Below are 13381 nucleotides of genomic sequence, written 5' to 3' on the forward strand. Positions count from 1 at the left end.
GCAGCTGAGCCCGAAGGTTATATAAAACACTCATCCCTTTTAAAGCCCATCATCTGTTTAAAAACCATACCAAAATGATTTATTTATTCTTCCAATAATAGATGAGGAATGGGAAACCAAGAAAATAATCTCTGACTTTAGTTTTCCTTTATGTATTTGGTATCTCCTGCGTGCACCAATTTCACTGTTAGTCTGAGCAGGAGGAGAGGATGAAGATGCTTTTGAACATGACGCTACATCCTTAGGAAGGCTTGTCAGATGGCAGCATCCTCTAATTTTTATTTTCCCTGTTGAAATGAATTTGGCTTTGTTTCTGTTGTGTCCTTTGAGCATTGCTGGTTGCAGATGGGTAACTTGCACGCTGTTACTTATCTGAGTAATCCCAGGTGGATGGCAGCCATTAAAGAAAGATGCTTTAGCATCACGAGCACTAACTGGATTATCAGAGCTTGAAGTCCTGTAGATGCAGAACAAGAAAAATGTGGGATGCGGTAGGGTTTGGGTACCTGGCTGTGGCCCATTCATCCAAGACGCAGCGGTAGGCGGCTGTCCCCTTATAGTATTCTTCTTGGTACTCCATCACTACAATGATGGATAGAGGTCAAAGCATAAAGCAAAAGTTGATTACAATAGACACAAAGAGGGGGAGAAAGAATTGGACCCTATGCATTAAATAAGTGGATGAGTTGTTGACAACTCTTGCTTGCTGTCAGAATAAAACTTGTGTACGATCCGGGCCCCAAGTTCTGCAGGAAGAGCCTGCCGTGCAACGCAGGCTCCTTGGGGATGCCCTCTTAAGCAAGAAGCATCAAAATCAGAAATAGATTTTTCTTGAGAGAAGCAGCACCTGAGCCGAGTGTAGCTGCATGAAATGTCCCTGCCCATGTGAATATGGCACGAAGCAGATGGGGCTCTGCTGGCCTCTTTCCAAGCTTCCCAGATTTTGTGGGTATATTAGAAGGAATGTGTGTGCCCAGCTATAAACTAGGTGGGAAGTGTCTTAACAGGCTTTGAACCTTCCCGAGAAAGCTTGGTGATCAATCATGATGGGATGCCTCAGCAGGCGAACTGGGCCATATTTATTTTTAGATGTGCTAAATGTTTGAAGCTGTTTTAGTGTGGGTTTTTGTTTTCTGTGGGTTTTGTTGTCTTTCAAAAAGCTTTAGAGAGCTGCAGAATTTATCAATGGACCAGGATGGGCTATCAGTTGTACGTTGCAGGGAGTGGAGGATAAGGCTGAAGTAAGTTCATCCTGTTATTGCTCAGGGTTTAGATATGCTCTTCAATATGAATATCATAGTATGCTGTATTAGGAAGCTGGACGCTTTGCTGGCAGAGCGCTCATAGCTTCAATGCTGTTTTCCTGGCAATGTTTATCCTGTGTAATAAATATCCCTGCAAAACCATAGCAGTAAAAATGCAGCTTTGAAGTAGCTGAGCCCATCCATAGGACCGTCCTGGCAGGCTGGGGATCAGTCTTTCTAGACCTTTGCCAACACACCTATATGGCACAGACACCACCAGTATCTCACTACAAGTAATGCTGGGAAGAGTTTCTTCCGCTGTGCTGGGTTTTTGACTAAAGCTACATGTGGGTGGAAGTGACTTCTAGCCGTGTGTAAAAGTGTGCATCTTAATCCGAGTGAAACTTCTCTTCATTTTATTCAGTGAAATCAGGTATAAACATACAAGAATTATTCTACTGCTGTAGAGACCTCAGTGCAATAGTAGCGTTTAAAGGTGGCCTGAGAACCAGAAAGTGAACAAGAAGAGTTTAAATATTTTCAAAAAGAAATTGTTGAGTGCAAAGGATCAAGATAAACCTGGATTTTTAAAAACTAATGGCCTGTGTGTATATGTAAACTTGGAGCACACAGGTAAGCCTGTTTGCCAGTATGGACAGTTTGCCACTATATATTTTTGGGAGGAATCAGGACCTCCTATCAGAAAGGTGTTCGGTGTTTTTTTCCCCTCCCTGGTATCCGTATCAGTTTCAGTTGGCTTTTTCTCTTATGAGTTATTAATACTTGAGGTATGCAAACGCTGGGTATAGATGGGAGTGTAATAGTATCCAGAATTTTATGGTGTAGCTTATTGACTTAGGGGGAACTGCACTGACAAAGGCATTTTTTCTTCATGGAAAAGTCTTCATCTGGTTTAGGAACTTTTCTGGAAAACCTGTTTCTAGTGCAAACTCAGTGGGAAGTAACATTGATGAAAAACCACAGCGCTGCAATATCTCTTCAGGTGAGAGAGCTGATTACCCTGATTGAATTTTCCTTAGGGCTTTTGCAGTGGTTTCTTTTGTCTTCCCCCTGATTTATAGGTTTGGGGGAGAATAAGTGAGGCTTGGACATGCTTGGGAGGAGAGGGAGCTCCTGAGAAGTGGGTTTGTTGCATTCGGGGAGGAGAATCTATCTGAGGCTGCCCCAGGACATGTGATGGAGGGTGACTTAAAACCTAGGATGTATTTTCACAGCTGTTGTGGGAGCTTTTTCCATTTAACACAGCACATATGTGAATGATAAAATATAAATTGAAGATTAATGTACACCATCTTGGTGTGTGAGAGGCTCAGTTGTAGGCAGAGCAAGCAGAATAATGGAAAATACATTTGAGTGATTGTTCAGTTAATATAATTTGCAATGAATTATTCACAACCATTTTGTTCACCCAGCTCTTATTGTAATAATTTTCATTCCTTCATTTGCTATGCGTTTGAAACTGCTTCCCACAACTTGTGCTTGACGTGTAATAAAGTATACCCACGCATCCAGCCCCTTCTCCCCACCTCCCCCCACCTACATGCAAAGAAGGACAGACTTTAAAGAGCTCAGCATTTTAGGTACTGAGCTCTCTTCAAGAAGTTAATCATAAGTGTTAAAGTGGAGGCTGCTGCGGGCTGAACCTGCCGATGTGACCCATACAAGCCCATTCTGTTGGGCTTGGAGTGACCTCAGCTTGCAGAGGACCCATTTCCATGCTATACCTTGTGCATATGGGGAGGAATCTTCCTTTCACGAGTGGTGTGCTGAGGCTTAAGCCGTCAGAAAGTGATCAGCTGGCATCAAGTGATTAATCTGTGTCCTCGTGAGCTGAAGCATACGCTTCCTACCTGTATGGCATCACTCGTGCCTGGAGGCGGGAGGTGAAGGTGTTGGGCTTTGCAGCGAGGCGTGTGGCACCAGCAGGCTTGAAGAGAAGCACTTTGCTTGCTCAGGTCCCTGTCCCTTATGTTGTGCGTTAAGCAGCGGAGCGGGTTGGTGGCAGTGCCACAGCCCTGGAGCTGAGGGTCTGGCTTCCAGCACTGCAGAGTGTCGCAGTTGTGCCCTCCCTTTCCTATTCTTAAGGCACTGAAAAACCCAGAAATGCACACTTCTCTTGAAGTCCATCAGAAAGGAGGGCTTGTTCTTCCTGGCCACATGGGAGGGCAGGAGGTTTTCACCCAGGCCATTCTTGGATAGTGGGCATGGGGAGGATCCATGTCATCCCTCCAAGTCCCTCTGCAGGTCTGCCCACAGGGAGCGGGGGGTGATGAAGCTGCTCTTTGCCACCCCGTGCCTTGCCACTGGGGGTGGTGGGTAGGAATCGGGGCTGCGTTCTGCTGCGAGCTTGGTGGGACGCTGGGTAAATCCCCTCGCTTGTAAAAGGGGGCATATGTAATAGGAAATCACAGTTCTTGGAGACTCCTGCCTAGCTGTTGGGGTTTGTTGTTTGGAGCATGAGGAACACTGAAAGCAACATCCCTGTGACTTCAAAGACAAGAGCCAGGACTCGTTGCTGCCCAACCCTGTGCTCCCCTGCCGAACCCCAGGATGCAAACTTCAGCTTAGGACTAGTTGGAAAGGACTTCGATCTCTTCTTCAAGCCATGTTTGTCTGGACTCATTGGTACCACATCCATACCTAGCTTCATTACCTTTCTTTTACTTTCATTTACTTTTCTGTGCTCTTTTCTGGTGTCTTGTGGTTGTCAGTCTTTGGTGTGTGGGGAGATACTGGGAAATGTTTTGAGGGCTGTGGTGAGCCGGTCCCAAGGGCAGATGGGAGCCAAGGGGAGGTGCACTGCAAACATGAGGGCTGCTGCAAGGGATAATGGAGAATTCAAAGCTGCTTTAGGGTAAGATAAATCCTTCTCTGAATCTTAACCCTTCAAGGACTCTTACAAGCTCTGTCAAGCCGTGATCGCAGAGCCTTCAACACAAAACCCCATACTCCATAACAAGCTGGGACTTATGCTACTGCTTCTTCCCGTGGAGAGACAGCACTTGTAAGGTTAACCTGCCGGCATCTACTTGTCCAAATCTCCATAATCAGGAAAAACATGATTATGGAGCTGCGTGTCATTAGTACACAATGCTCTTAAATGACAGAGATTGAATTAAAACCCTAATGGCAGAGTATCCAAAGTAAATAAGAGACAACCAGATCCACTGGTGAATGATTTGCCTATCACTCAGCTTGGATTAGGAGAGCAGGACCTTGGGGCTGGCCAGAAACAGTAGAAGCACAGTTATTAAATTGGATATACTGGCTGGGGTTCAGCGCTCTTATTACTGTCAAGCATGCAAGTGTCGGGGGGTGTGAGCTGAGTGTAGGCGTGGGCTTCCTGCACTGGCCTTTGAGCTGGAAAAAGCTCAGACTCTTTGGACTCGCCGCGGTGGGGGATGAGTTTTGTTCTTTGTTGTATTCTGCTTTTTTGTAACAGTTTCATCGAGCAGGTGTCAATGCCTTGAAATTATTTCCAGCAAACGTAAATTCCAGCATTCATTTTGAATTGGGTGAAACAATCCTGTGATATAAAGTGTTTTATTTCACTTCTGTCCCGTTTTGCCTTCCTTTTTGATAATGTCAGACCTATGGCTTCCAAACAAAATTTCACTTTGGTTTCGATTTGCCTTTCTTGCGAGTGCATTTTTCCAGATCTTTTAAACAAAGCTTCATAAATCAACATTGATGTCATTGTGGACATGCTTTCCATGTTCTGCTTGGGATGCCAGAAGTGCTCTGTCCCCAGGGACAGCCCTGATGTACTGGGGAAGGAGATCCCTCTAACAGTGGGACAGCGATCGGGCAGAAGCAGAGGCTGCAGGATGCTTTGGGAGTGACCAGCCTTGCAGTCTTTTTGATTGACGGCTCTGAAGGTGGTTATTGCCCTTTTAGCTTTGTTATCGGTCCTTATTTGGCAGCTCTGGTTATGCTTAATGGTTGCATCTTTGCCAACAAATAAGATGAGACTTCAATACCTGTTGCTACGCTGGCCCCAGGGAGATGATTATGAACCTCTGGCTTGTGCCTGTGCTGTCAGTGACATCTGAGGTGGGAAAAGCATTAGGTAGTGAAATCTCTGGAGAAAAAGCAGGGAGTGAGCAAGTAAACAACAGAAGATGGGTATAGATCACCAAGATCCATCAGCAGTGTTGAATTTGAAGAGTTTCTGGTTTTGCTAATAATTCACTTCCTCTGCCAGCCTTATTGCTATTACCACGTGCAAGATCTGTACCTCAGAGCAAACTTTATCTTTTACCTAGGGGCTAATGGCTTTTCACGTGTTTCAGAAATTTGCATTTTAATGGAATAAATCTTATCCTTTCCCTCCAAAGCAGTAATAAAACAATAAAGCCTCTGGGAAGCCCCTGAACGTATGTGACTTCTTGTCCCAGATTGATAACTTCTTGAGGCAAGACCTTATCTGCCCCACAGTGAGATCTCTCTTACGGTTGTAACTCAGGACCCCAAAATCCCTGATTGCCTTTGAGCTCTCCCGGGCTGTAGTGTGCAGAGGTTCCACTCAGATGTTGCAAAGCACAAGATAAAAATGTAGATTGTTTTGGCACAACCATATGAAAAGAATAGCTGTAATAGTAAAGTCTCCTTTGGAAGGAAGTTGGGGGAAAATTGTATGCTGGTGCTCTCTGCTGGATAAAACCAAGAAGGCCTTTTTCTCACCGGCGCTGCAGTGACTGCAGGTTCATGCCAGTGTTGAGCTCTTGGCTGCGAGGTGTCCTGAAGCTCTGCCCGCACTGGGACACCCTGACGGTGCAGGTTGCCTTTGTCTTGAACTGGCCAGGGCTATCTGAGAGCAAGAGATGTGTTAGGATTACTGATCTGACTCCTTTCCTCCTGTCTCCTTCCCTTACAGTGTGTTACTTGCTGAAGAGCAACATCAGCCCGGACCTGTGCAATGAAGATGGATTAACTGCACTGCATCAGGTGAGGCGTGGGAGGAGGTCACAGCTCTCTGCCGCTCCGCACTGTCACATCTTCCCACTGCCCCCTGAGCAGACCTGCCAGGGAGAATGAAGAAAGCTCTTGTATTTCATTTTGTTGCTCAGTTAAAGCAGTGAAACTTCACCATGTTGTGCTGGCGATCTTGTTTCTTGGGGAGCAAACTGAGATCAAACCCTTCTGTTGCTGTATCCCAGACTTCGTTCAGTGATAATAAGAGCTCAGGAATTGGTGCTGGGTTTCAGACATGAACAACGTTTCTCTCACCCTTTAATCTTTGCAGGGCTGGGCTGTAAACTCTTAAAGCAGGTTAACTCAAATTTAGAGACTTTGGCAACCCACGGGTTTTGGAACTGGTTTAAATAAATGATTCGCAGGATGTTTGGAGGGCCTGCTGCTGCTCTCTGTAGGATCAGGGACTTCCAAAAGTCTGTATGAGATGGCAGCAGCTAATTGCCAGTAAAATACAGACTTGCCATAGTGGTGTGTAAGTCTGTGTCCTTCCTCAGAGCCTCTGCACTGATGCCATGAGGGGCTTTCTGTTCTTCTTCCTAAGGCCACCCTCCCCACCCCTCCTTGTGAGTCCTGATTTTCAGTGCGAAAGCATCAGGGAGTCAGCCTGCAGAAGGCCCGTGGGACTCGCAGTGCCTGGCAGCTGCCGCCTCCGCTGCCGCGGAACAGTGGCATGGTTGTCACGCTCGCCCCGAGGGCGGGACGGGGACTCGCGGCTTTCTCTCCATTAGTCCCTGCTGTAAATGCTCCCATTGACTTGGGATTTTGGATTCTTCTGCAAGTCGCTTGCTCTCTTCAAAGCTGGACGGATGTTTGCTTAAAAATGCAAACTGGCTTCTGGAAGTATAAAAGGTCCCCACCACCACCACCTCTCCAAAGAGATGTTAGTCTGCACACAGAGAAATGCTGACAGCCTCATTGCTTTCCCCACTAGGTGCTGAAGCCATGGTTAATCCCACCTTGCCCGCTGAAGGATCAGTTACTGTAAAGGTGCATTTGGGAGTTGAGGTGGGAACTTTGCAGCCACTAGAATTAATTGTATCCCTGAACAGAGGAAAGCTCCTGGGTGAACACTATTGCCCATTAGCAGTGGCTTCCAGTGAATGATGCAGTTACACTTCTGTGATAACTTGGCTGTGTGACAGCCGTGATTTTAACCTCACTTCCATATACAAATAGTAAACAGAAATAGAAATACGTAAAAGGTTCTTGTCACTCAGCTGCTAAAATGCTTGTTGTGGGGTGTCACTCAGCCCCATTACAAGCCCATACTGCAGTGCTGAGCTGTGAGTCTCCCATGTGGGTCTGCAGTAATGCGTAGACCACAAACAGGCTTCTTGCACAAGAATGAATCTTATTTTAGTGTCTTTATCACACACGCGTTCATGTCAAGAAGCGAGCATGAGGTGGATCAAAGAGCAAATTCCACCCTCCCCAAAGGAAAGCGGTTGAGGCCCTTCTTGCAGGCTGCCTCTGGGACTGTGGTTGGTGTAAGTGCATCGAGGATGCTGATTTTTTTTCAGATGAAAGGTGCCCTGTGAAGTACCTCATAATTCTGGGAATCCAACTTGCATTTCTTCAGATAACTGTGGTAGGTAGTGTGAGCTACTAGGAAGACTTTTACTCATCACATGCCAGTGTTTGGGATTTTCCCTAAGAAAAGGGAATGTCAGCTTGTCATCTCATCCCTTGGTATGTGGTTATACTGGTTACATTGAATTTCTGCTATGTTTGCTCTTGAATATGGAAGACCCAGTGGAACAGAAGCTGTGCACGTTTGCTTGTTGGCAAACACTGCAGGATAAAGTAGGTCTCCACGTCCAGGTACCCTGGTACAACTGAGCAGGTATGAGCCCTCATCTTCCCAAAGTTTAAAAAAAACCACCAATCTGTCTGCATCTCTTCCTCACCAGTGCTGCATAGACAACTATGAAGAGATAGTCAAGCTTCTCCTCAACCACGGGGCCAATGTCAACGCGAAAGACAACGAGCTGTGGACTCCGTTGCATGCAGCAGCTACATGTGGTCATATCAACCTGGTGAAGATCCTCATCCAGCAGTAGGTGGCTTTTTGTGTCTGTCCCTTTCTGCAGATCTGATTCTACCCACAGCTTCTGTGGATGGAAACCGAGACTGCTCAGTACCTTGCGAGATTGCAGCGGTGGTGATTATTCCCTGCTTTCAGGCTATTCATAGGACTCTTTCCTGCTTGGGGGAGAAGGGGGTGGAGGAGGAAGAGCAGAAAGGCTGAGGAGACACAGTAAAACCCTAGGTGACTTGACTCAGTTTCATGAAGCTTCTGAAAACCGGGCCAAAATTTGCCCCTTTTTGCCTGTATTCTGGTGTGTACGTGTCTGTGTTTGTGCTTGTTGAACCATGCTCGCTGGATGGGTAGAAATAGGAGCAGTCAGGAGGATCCACCCTGAAGCTCTTAAACACAACTTCAGGTCTTCCAGCCAAAGTCAGAGACACTGATGTAGGAGGACAGCAGCATGTTTGTATAGCTCAAATACTCGGGTGAACTTTGTGACCTGTCTTACTGGCTCTTAATTAGTAACCAGTTAGCTTCTTGTAATGCGTTTGTTCCCCAGCGGTGTGACACAGGGTGCTTGCAATGGACCTTCCACTTGGCTTTACCAAGGCCCTAAAGCTCAAGTCTTTTCTAGACTTGCCAGCGAGGAGGAGGAAGCCAGATGTGTTTTGAGCTGTACCATTTGCAGCATTTAATGAGCACCTGCTGTGAATCCTGTCTGGAGCAGATAGTCCCGACTCTGTAAGGAGCCCTCTCTTCCATTTCCTGGAGTGACGGTGTAGAGGGCAGAGCGTGCCTTGGGAGTGTTAACATGCTGCCTTGTGCAGCAGCGCCTGCTGCTTCTCCCTCGGGGAGGGAGACTTCTTCCTGTGATGCTGTCATCTGGGAGACTAGCATTGAAAATTCGGCCCTTCTTTGGCCGTATAATGAAGAAAGCGGAGCAGAGGATGCAAACAATCATCCCTTGGAGGACGTTCCCACGTGGGTTAGGAAATTTTTGGATGGGGGGCATAAAAATGGAGCAAACAGATGTAGAAAAATATAGTGCATTCCTGATTCTTAATTGAAGATAAGGGAGTGTCATGGGGATGGGTGGCAAGGTGAGCTTATGGCCCTAGTTGTCATAGACTGACCTGTTTTGAGTAGTTGCCAGCAAATTTGGACTCTAGTAGCCTAATGTCATGATCCCATGCTCAGAAACAGTCTTCCCCTGGACTTTTGAGGAATGGGGTGATTTAATTTGTTTGCTACGATCAAAGTTGTCCTTTGCAGGAGGTGTCACATATCAAATGACTGGTTAAACACTGCTTTTGAAGGCAGTGTTACTGGTGATGGGACCTGGAACCCTTGGAGACCATCAGAGGAAGTAGCCCACGAAAGATGTCCAGTTCCTTGCTTTTTTATTTGCTGATTAAACTAACGCTGCAACTACTCTGCAAATGTGAATTTCAATGTAGTTTGCTCTGCTCAGGCAGAGGAGAAAAAAATAAAGAAAGAAACAGGAATCTAAATGCAAGTGGTTACTGTCTGCTGTCCTTCCATGGCTGGTAACTGTTAAGGTAGATCAGAATTCAGCTGAAAGTATTCAACAGCTAGCTAAAATGGCACAGTTCAGAAGGTGCTGGAAATTTTCTATTATGTGGGAATATGGGGACAGTGATCAGTTTAGCTGGCAATTTTACTTTCAAATAGTGACCTCCCGGAGGTCACTAAAGGACTTAGAGAAGTGCTTTTGGACAATCAGAAGGGGAAATTCACCAGTTGACAGGATATTTTTTCATTACTGTTTTTTGCCAATGTGCCCTTGGCTAGATGGAAGGCTCCCTCCACCGTTCAGCCCCTATCTTTCCCAACTTTTCTGGTCCTTGCGAACTTTTCATTGAAGGACTGCCAGATGCCCAGATAACAAGCACTTGGTGGTTGCTTGGCGTTGTTATCCAGAAATTCAGCAAATAAATCACTTCTGTCATTGAGAAGCTGTCAGTCTGTCCAGTGCCAGGACCAGGAGAGGACAGGAAAGGCTCAGTGGCTCATGTGCCCCACAGCCCACGAAGAAGGCATAGCGTGCTGCCTTTCATCCACTTCTGGAATTCATCTTCCCCATTCATAGCTCCATGGCTTTGCTTCAAATCTTTCTTATCTCTCACAAATCTTGGTGACATTTGGGCAACTGTTAAACCCCAGTTAGTTTTTGCTAAGCGTTTATCCCAGTGTTTGGCACTGTCTGCTCTAGGATGTCTGAGGTCCTTTCTTGTGTAACGCTGCTTTCTCCTTGCAGTGGAGCAGACTTGCTGGCAGTGAATGCAGATGGCAACATGCCATACGACCTCTGTGAAGATGAGCCAACTCTGGATGTCATTGAGACTTGCATGGCCTATCAAGGTAAGGAGACTGAGTTCATGTAAAATACAGAAATGGGACAATGTAGTACTAAAAATTATCTTGTTTTTCAGCTCTTGATTTGCCTCTGGAGAAAAGCAGAGACCTGCTGCCTGGCATAATTTCTTGGAACCTGCCTCTGTCTAGTTTCTCTGACTCCTAAATAATGATGAGGGTGAAGGACAGGTGTCAGTCCCCTCAGCCACATAGCCTCTGAAAAAGATGTGAGGTCATATCAACCGGGAATTATTAAGTCTAATTTTACTCAACCAGTGGAAACAAAGACCCTTTCCAACTCTTCTCTCTCTAACTGGGATTTTAACAGGAATTACACAGGAAAGGATCAATGAGATGCGGGCTGCTCCAGAGCAGGTCATGATCTGTGACATTCATGACATACTTGCGACTGGACAAGACCTGAACAGGACTGATGCCCAAGGTGCTACGCTGGTGAGTGAAACTGCTGCGGCTTCACTTTTGCCTTCCTTCAGCCCGTAGGTTACAAAACCTGCCCTGTGGCAGGAGTTATGCAAAATCAACACCTACAAGTCACTGAGAGGAGTGAGGAAGCTATTTTGATCTTTTTCCCTGTTTTAGTTTATTGTCACGTAGGAACAGGCTCTGTCCATGAGTACAGCTGACATAGCGTCTATCCCTGCGCTTCTTGAAGCAAATCCCTTGTTCATGTGAGCTCTGTTGGTTGTCCAGCGGCTCAGGTCCTGCAGCAAGGCTGCTGAGCGTCTGGGTCCTGTCTAACAGTGGCTGGTACCAGCAGCTTCCAAAGAAAAGTGCAAGAAATCCCACAATGAGGAGTTGCAGAACATAGCACTTCTGCTGACCTCCGGGGAATTGGGACTGAACGACCTCCCAGTAATCTCTTGCTTCTCGCTAGTTTCATAGTCTGGTCTGACTCCCACGGAGGAGATGTGAGAGTCCTCTGGTTTTCATGGGAGCAGGATCTGGTGCTGGGCACTCCGGAGACTTTCTGCCGCCTCTTCTTTCTGCTTTGCATAGCAACTGGCTCATACAGAGTCGATGGAGTGCTGTGCTTATTCACGTATGTCCTAGTTTCAGCTGGGGTAGAGTTAATTTTCTTCCCAGTAGCTGGTACAGTGCTGTGTTTTGGATTTAGCATGAGAATAATGTGACAACACACCGATGGTTTAGTTGTTGCTGAGCAGTGCTTACACTAGTCAAGGACTTTTCAGCTTCTCATGCCCTGCCAGCGAGAAGCCAGGAGGGGGCACGGCCAGGACAGCTGACCCAAACTGGCCAAAGGGACATTCCATACCATGTGCCGTCATACTCAGTACATAAACTGGGGGAAGCTGGCCGGGGGGCAGCGACTGCTGCTCGGGGACTGGCTGGGCATCAGTCGGCAGGTGGTGAGCAATTGCATTGTGCATCACTATCACTTATTCTGTATATTCTTTTATCATTATTATTATTATTATTATTTTCCCTTCCTTTTCTGTCCTATTAAACTGTCTTTATCTCAACCCACAGATTTTACTTCTTTTTTTTTCCCCCGATTCTCTCCCCCATCCCACTGCGGGGGGGGAGTGAGCGAACGGCTGCATGGTGTTTAGCTGCCTGGCGGGTTAAACCACAACAACGTAGGATGGCATCTGCCCCTGGGCAGAGTGGAGCACCCAGGACAAATGTACAGCACAAAGCAAGCTGGCATCTGATTTGACTGGACAGGGACCGAGAAGGCTGAACAATCCTAGTCCTGTTCCCTTCTTTTTTCACCTGCAAACGTGTGTCTTAAACCCTTGCTTACAGCAGTCCCAACTTAGGGACGGTTCAGTAATGCTGTCATATGTGTTGGGACTTTCATACAACCTTGGTCATTTGATGCTTGGGCCCAGACATAACTGATATCCAGGCCACTTGGTGTCATTCGTTTGATGGCCAGACCATGGCAGTGCATTCAGGTTTCTTAGCCTAAATTGTCACCTAGAGCATGTACCAGAAACGAAAGGGGAGGGCAGGGTCCCTCCAAGATAAACTCGGATGACTGAAGCTTTTATTGCAGCTTATTTTTTTTAACACGTTTTTCCCTTTAACAAGGATTATATACATAAATTTAAGCAGACCTCTTGGCTTCCCTTTTTATATCACCCCCAAGTGATTACCTTGTTAATTCATATGGCCTCTAGAGGGTATGACCCTGTGCCATAATATTTATGTAGAAATTAATTGAATTGCCAGAAAGCATCGGAATTTATTTTCAGGTGAGGGTTTAACTTTGTGTGATGGAATCCACGTGGAAATTTTTGAAAAGAAGCTTTAATTCTCTTCAGCACAGCTGAAATAGGATGAGCTCTGAGTGGAGTTCATACCCTCAGAGTAGCACATAGGTCAATGGTTTGCTCAGAGATGCAACAGCAGACCATAATTTTGAAAATCTTCAGAGGCATGAAGTGTTGTGGGGGACTAAAGGAGACTATTATTGATGTCTCCAAAGCGATGGTTGTAGTTGGAAGCCAATATCTGAAAAATCATATTCCCTTAACTAAAAGTAGCCAAAAATTGAAATGGTTTTGATTTTCAAATGGTGAAAACAATTATAGCATGAGTAGAAGTGCAATTGCACGAAGGGAGTCCTGACTAAAGCAGGCTGAAAATTTGATCAAAAAAATCACATCCACAGCACTTAAGTGGGGAAGAGGAGACATTCTTCTGACATGAGGAATGCAGAGTTTACGGTGGATGATGTTCTCCATTG

At 46.1% G+C, this 13381-nt stretch overlaps 1 protein-coding gene across 2 annotated transcripts in view; it reads left to right on the forward strand.

The window, feature by feature from the left end:
• The window catches only part of PPP1R16B (protein phosphatase 1, regulatory subunit 16B), a 40144-nt gene that overhangs the window by 23400 nt on the left and 3363 nt on the right, over positions 1-13381 (forward strand). For both annotated transcript variants that reach the window (XM_009318662.1, XM_009318663.1), the window contains exons 2-5: positions 6142-6212; positions 8153-8298; positions 10550-10653; positions 10976-11100. In XM_009318662.1, the coding sequence (XP_009316937.1) occupies positions 6142-6212; positions 8153-8298; positions 10550-10653; positions 10976-11100 (446 nt within the window). The remainder of the gene's footprint in view (positions 1-6141; positions 6213-8152; positions 8299-10549; positions 10654-10975; positions 11101-13381) is intronic.

This window comes from Pygoscelis adeliae, unplaced genomic scaffold (assembly GCF_000699105.1).
Source record: "Pygoscelis adeliae isolate BGI_AS28 unplaced genomic scaffold, ASM69910v1 Scaffold72, whole genome shotgun sequence".
Lineage (NCBI taxonomy): Eukaryota > Metazoa > Chordata > Aves > Sphenisciformes > Spheniscidae > Pygoscelis > Pygoscelis adeliae.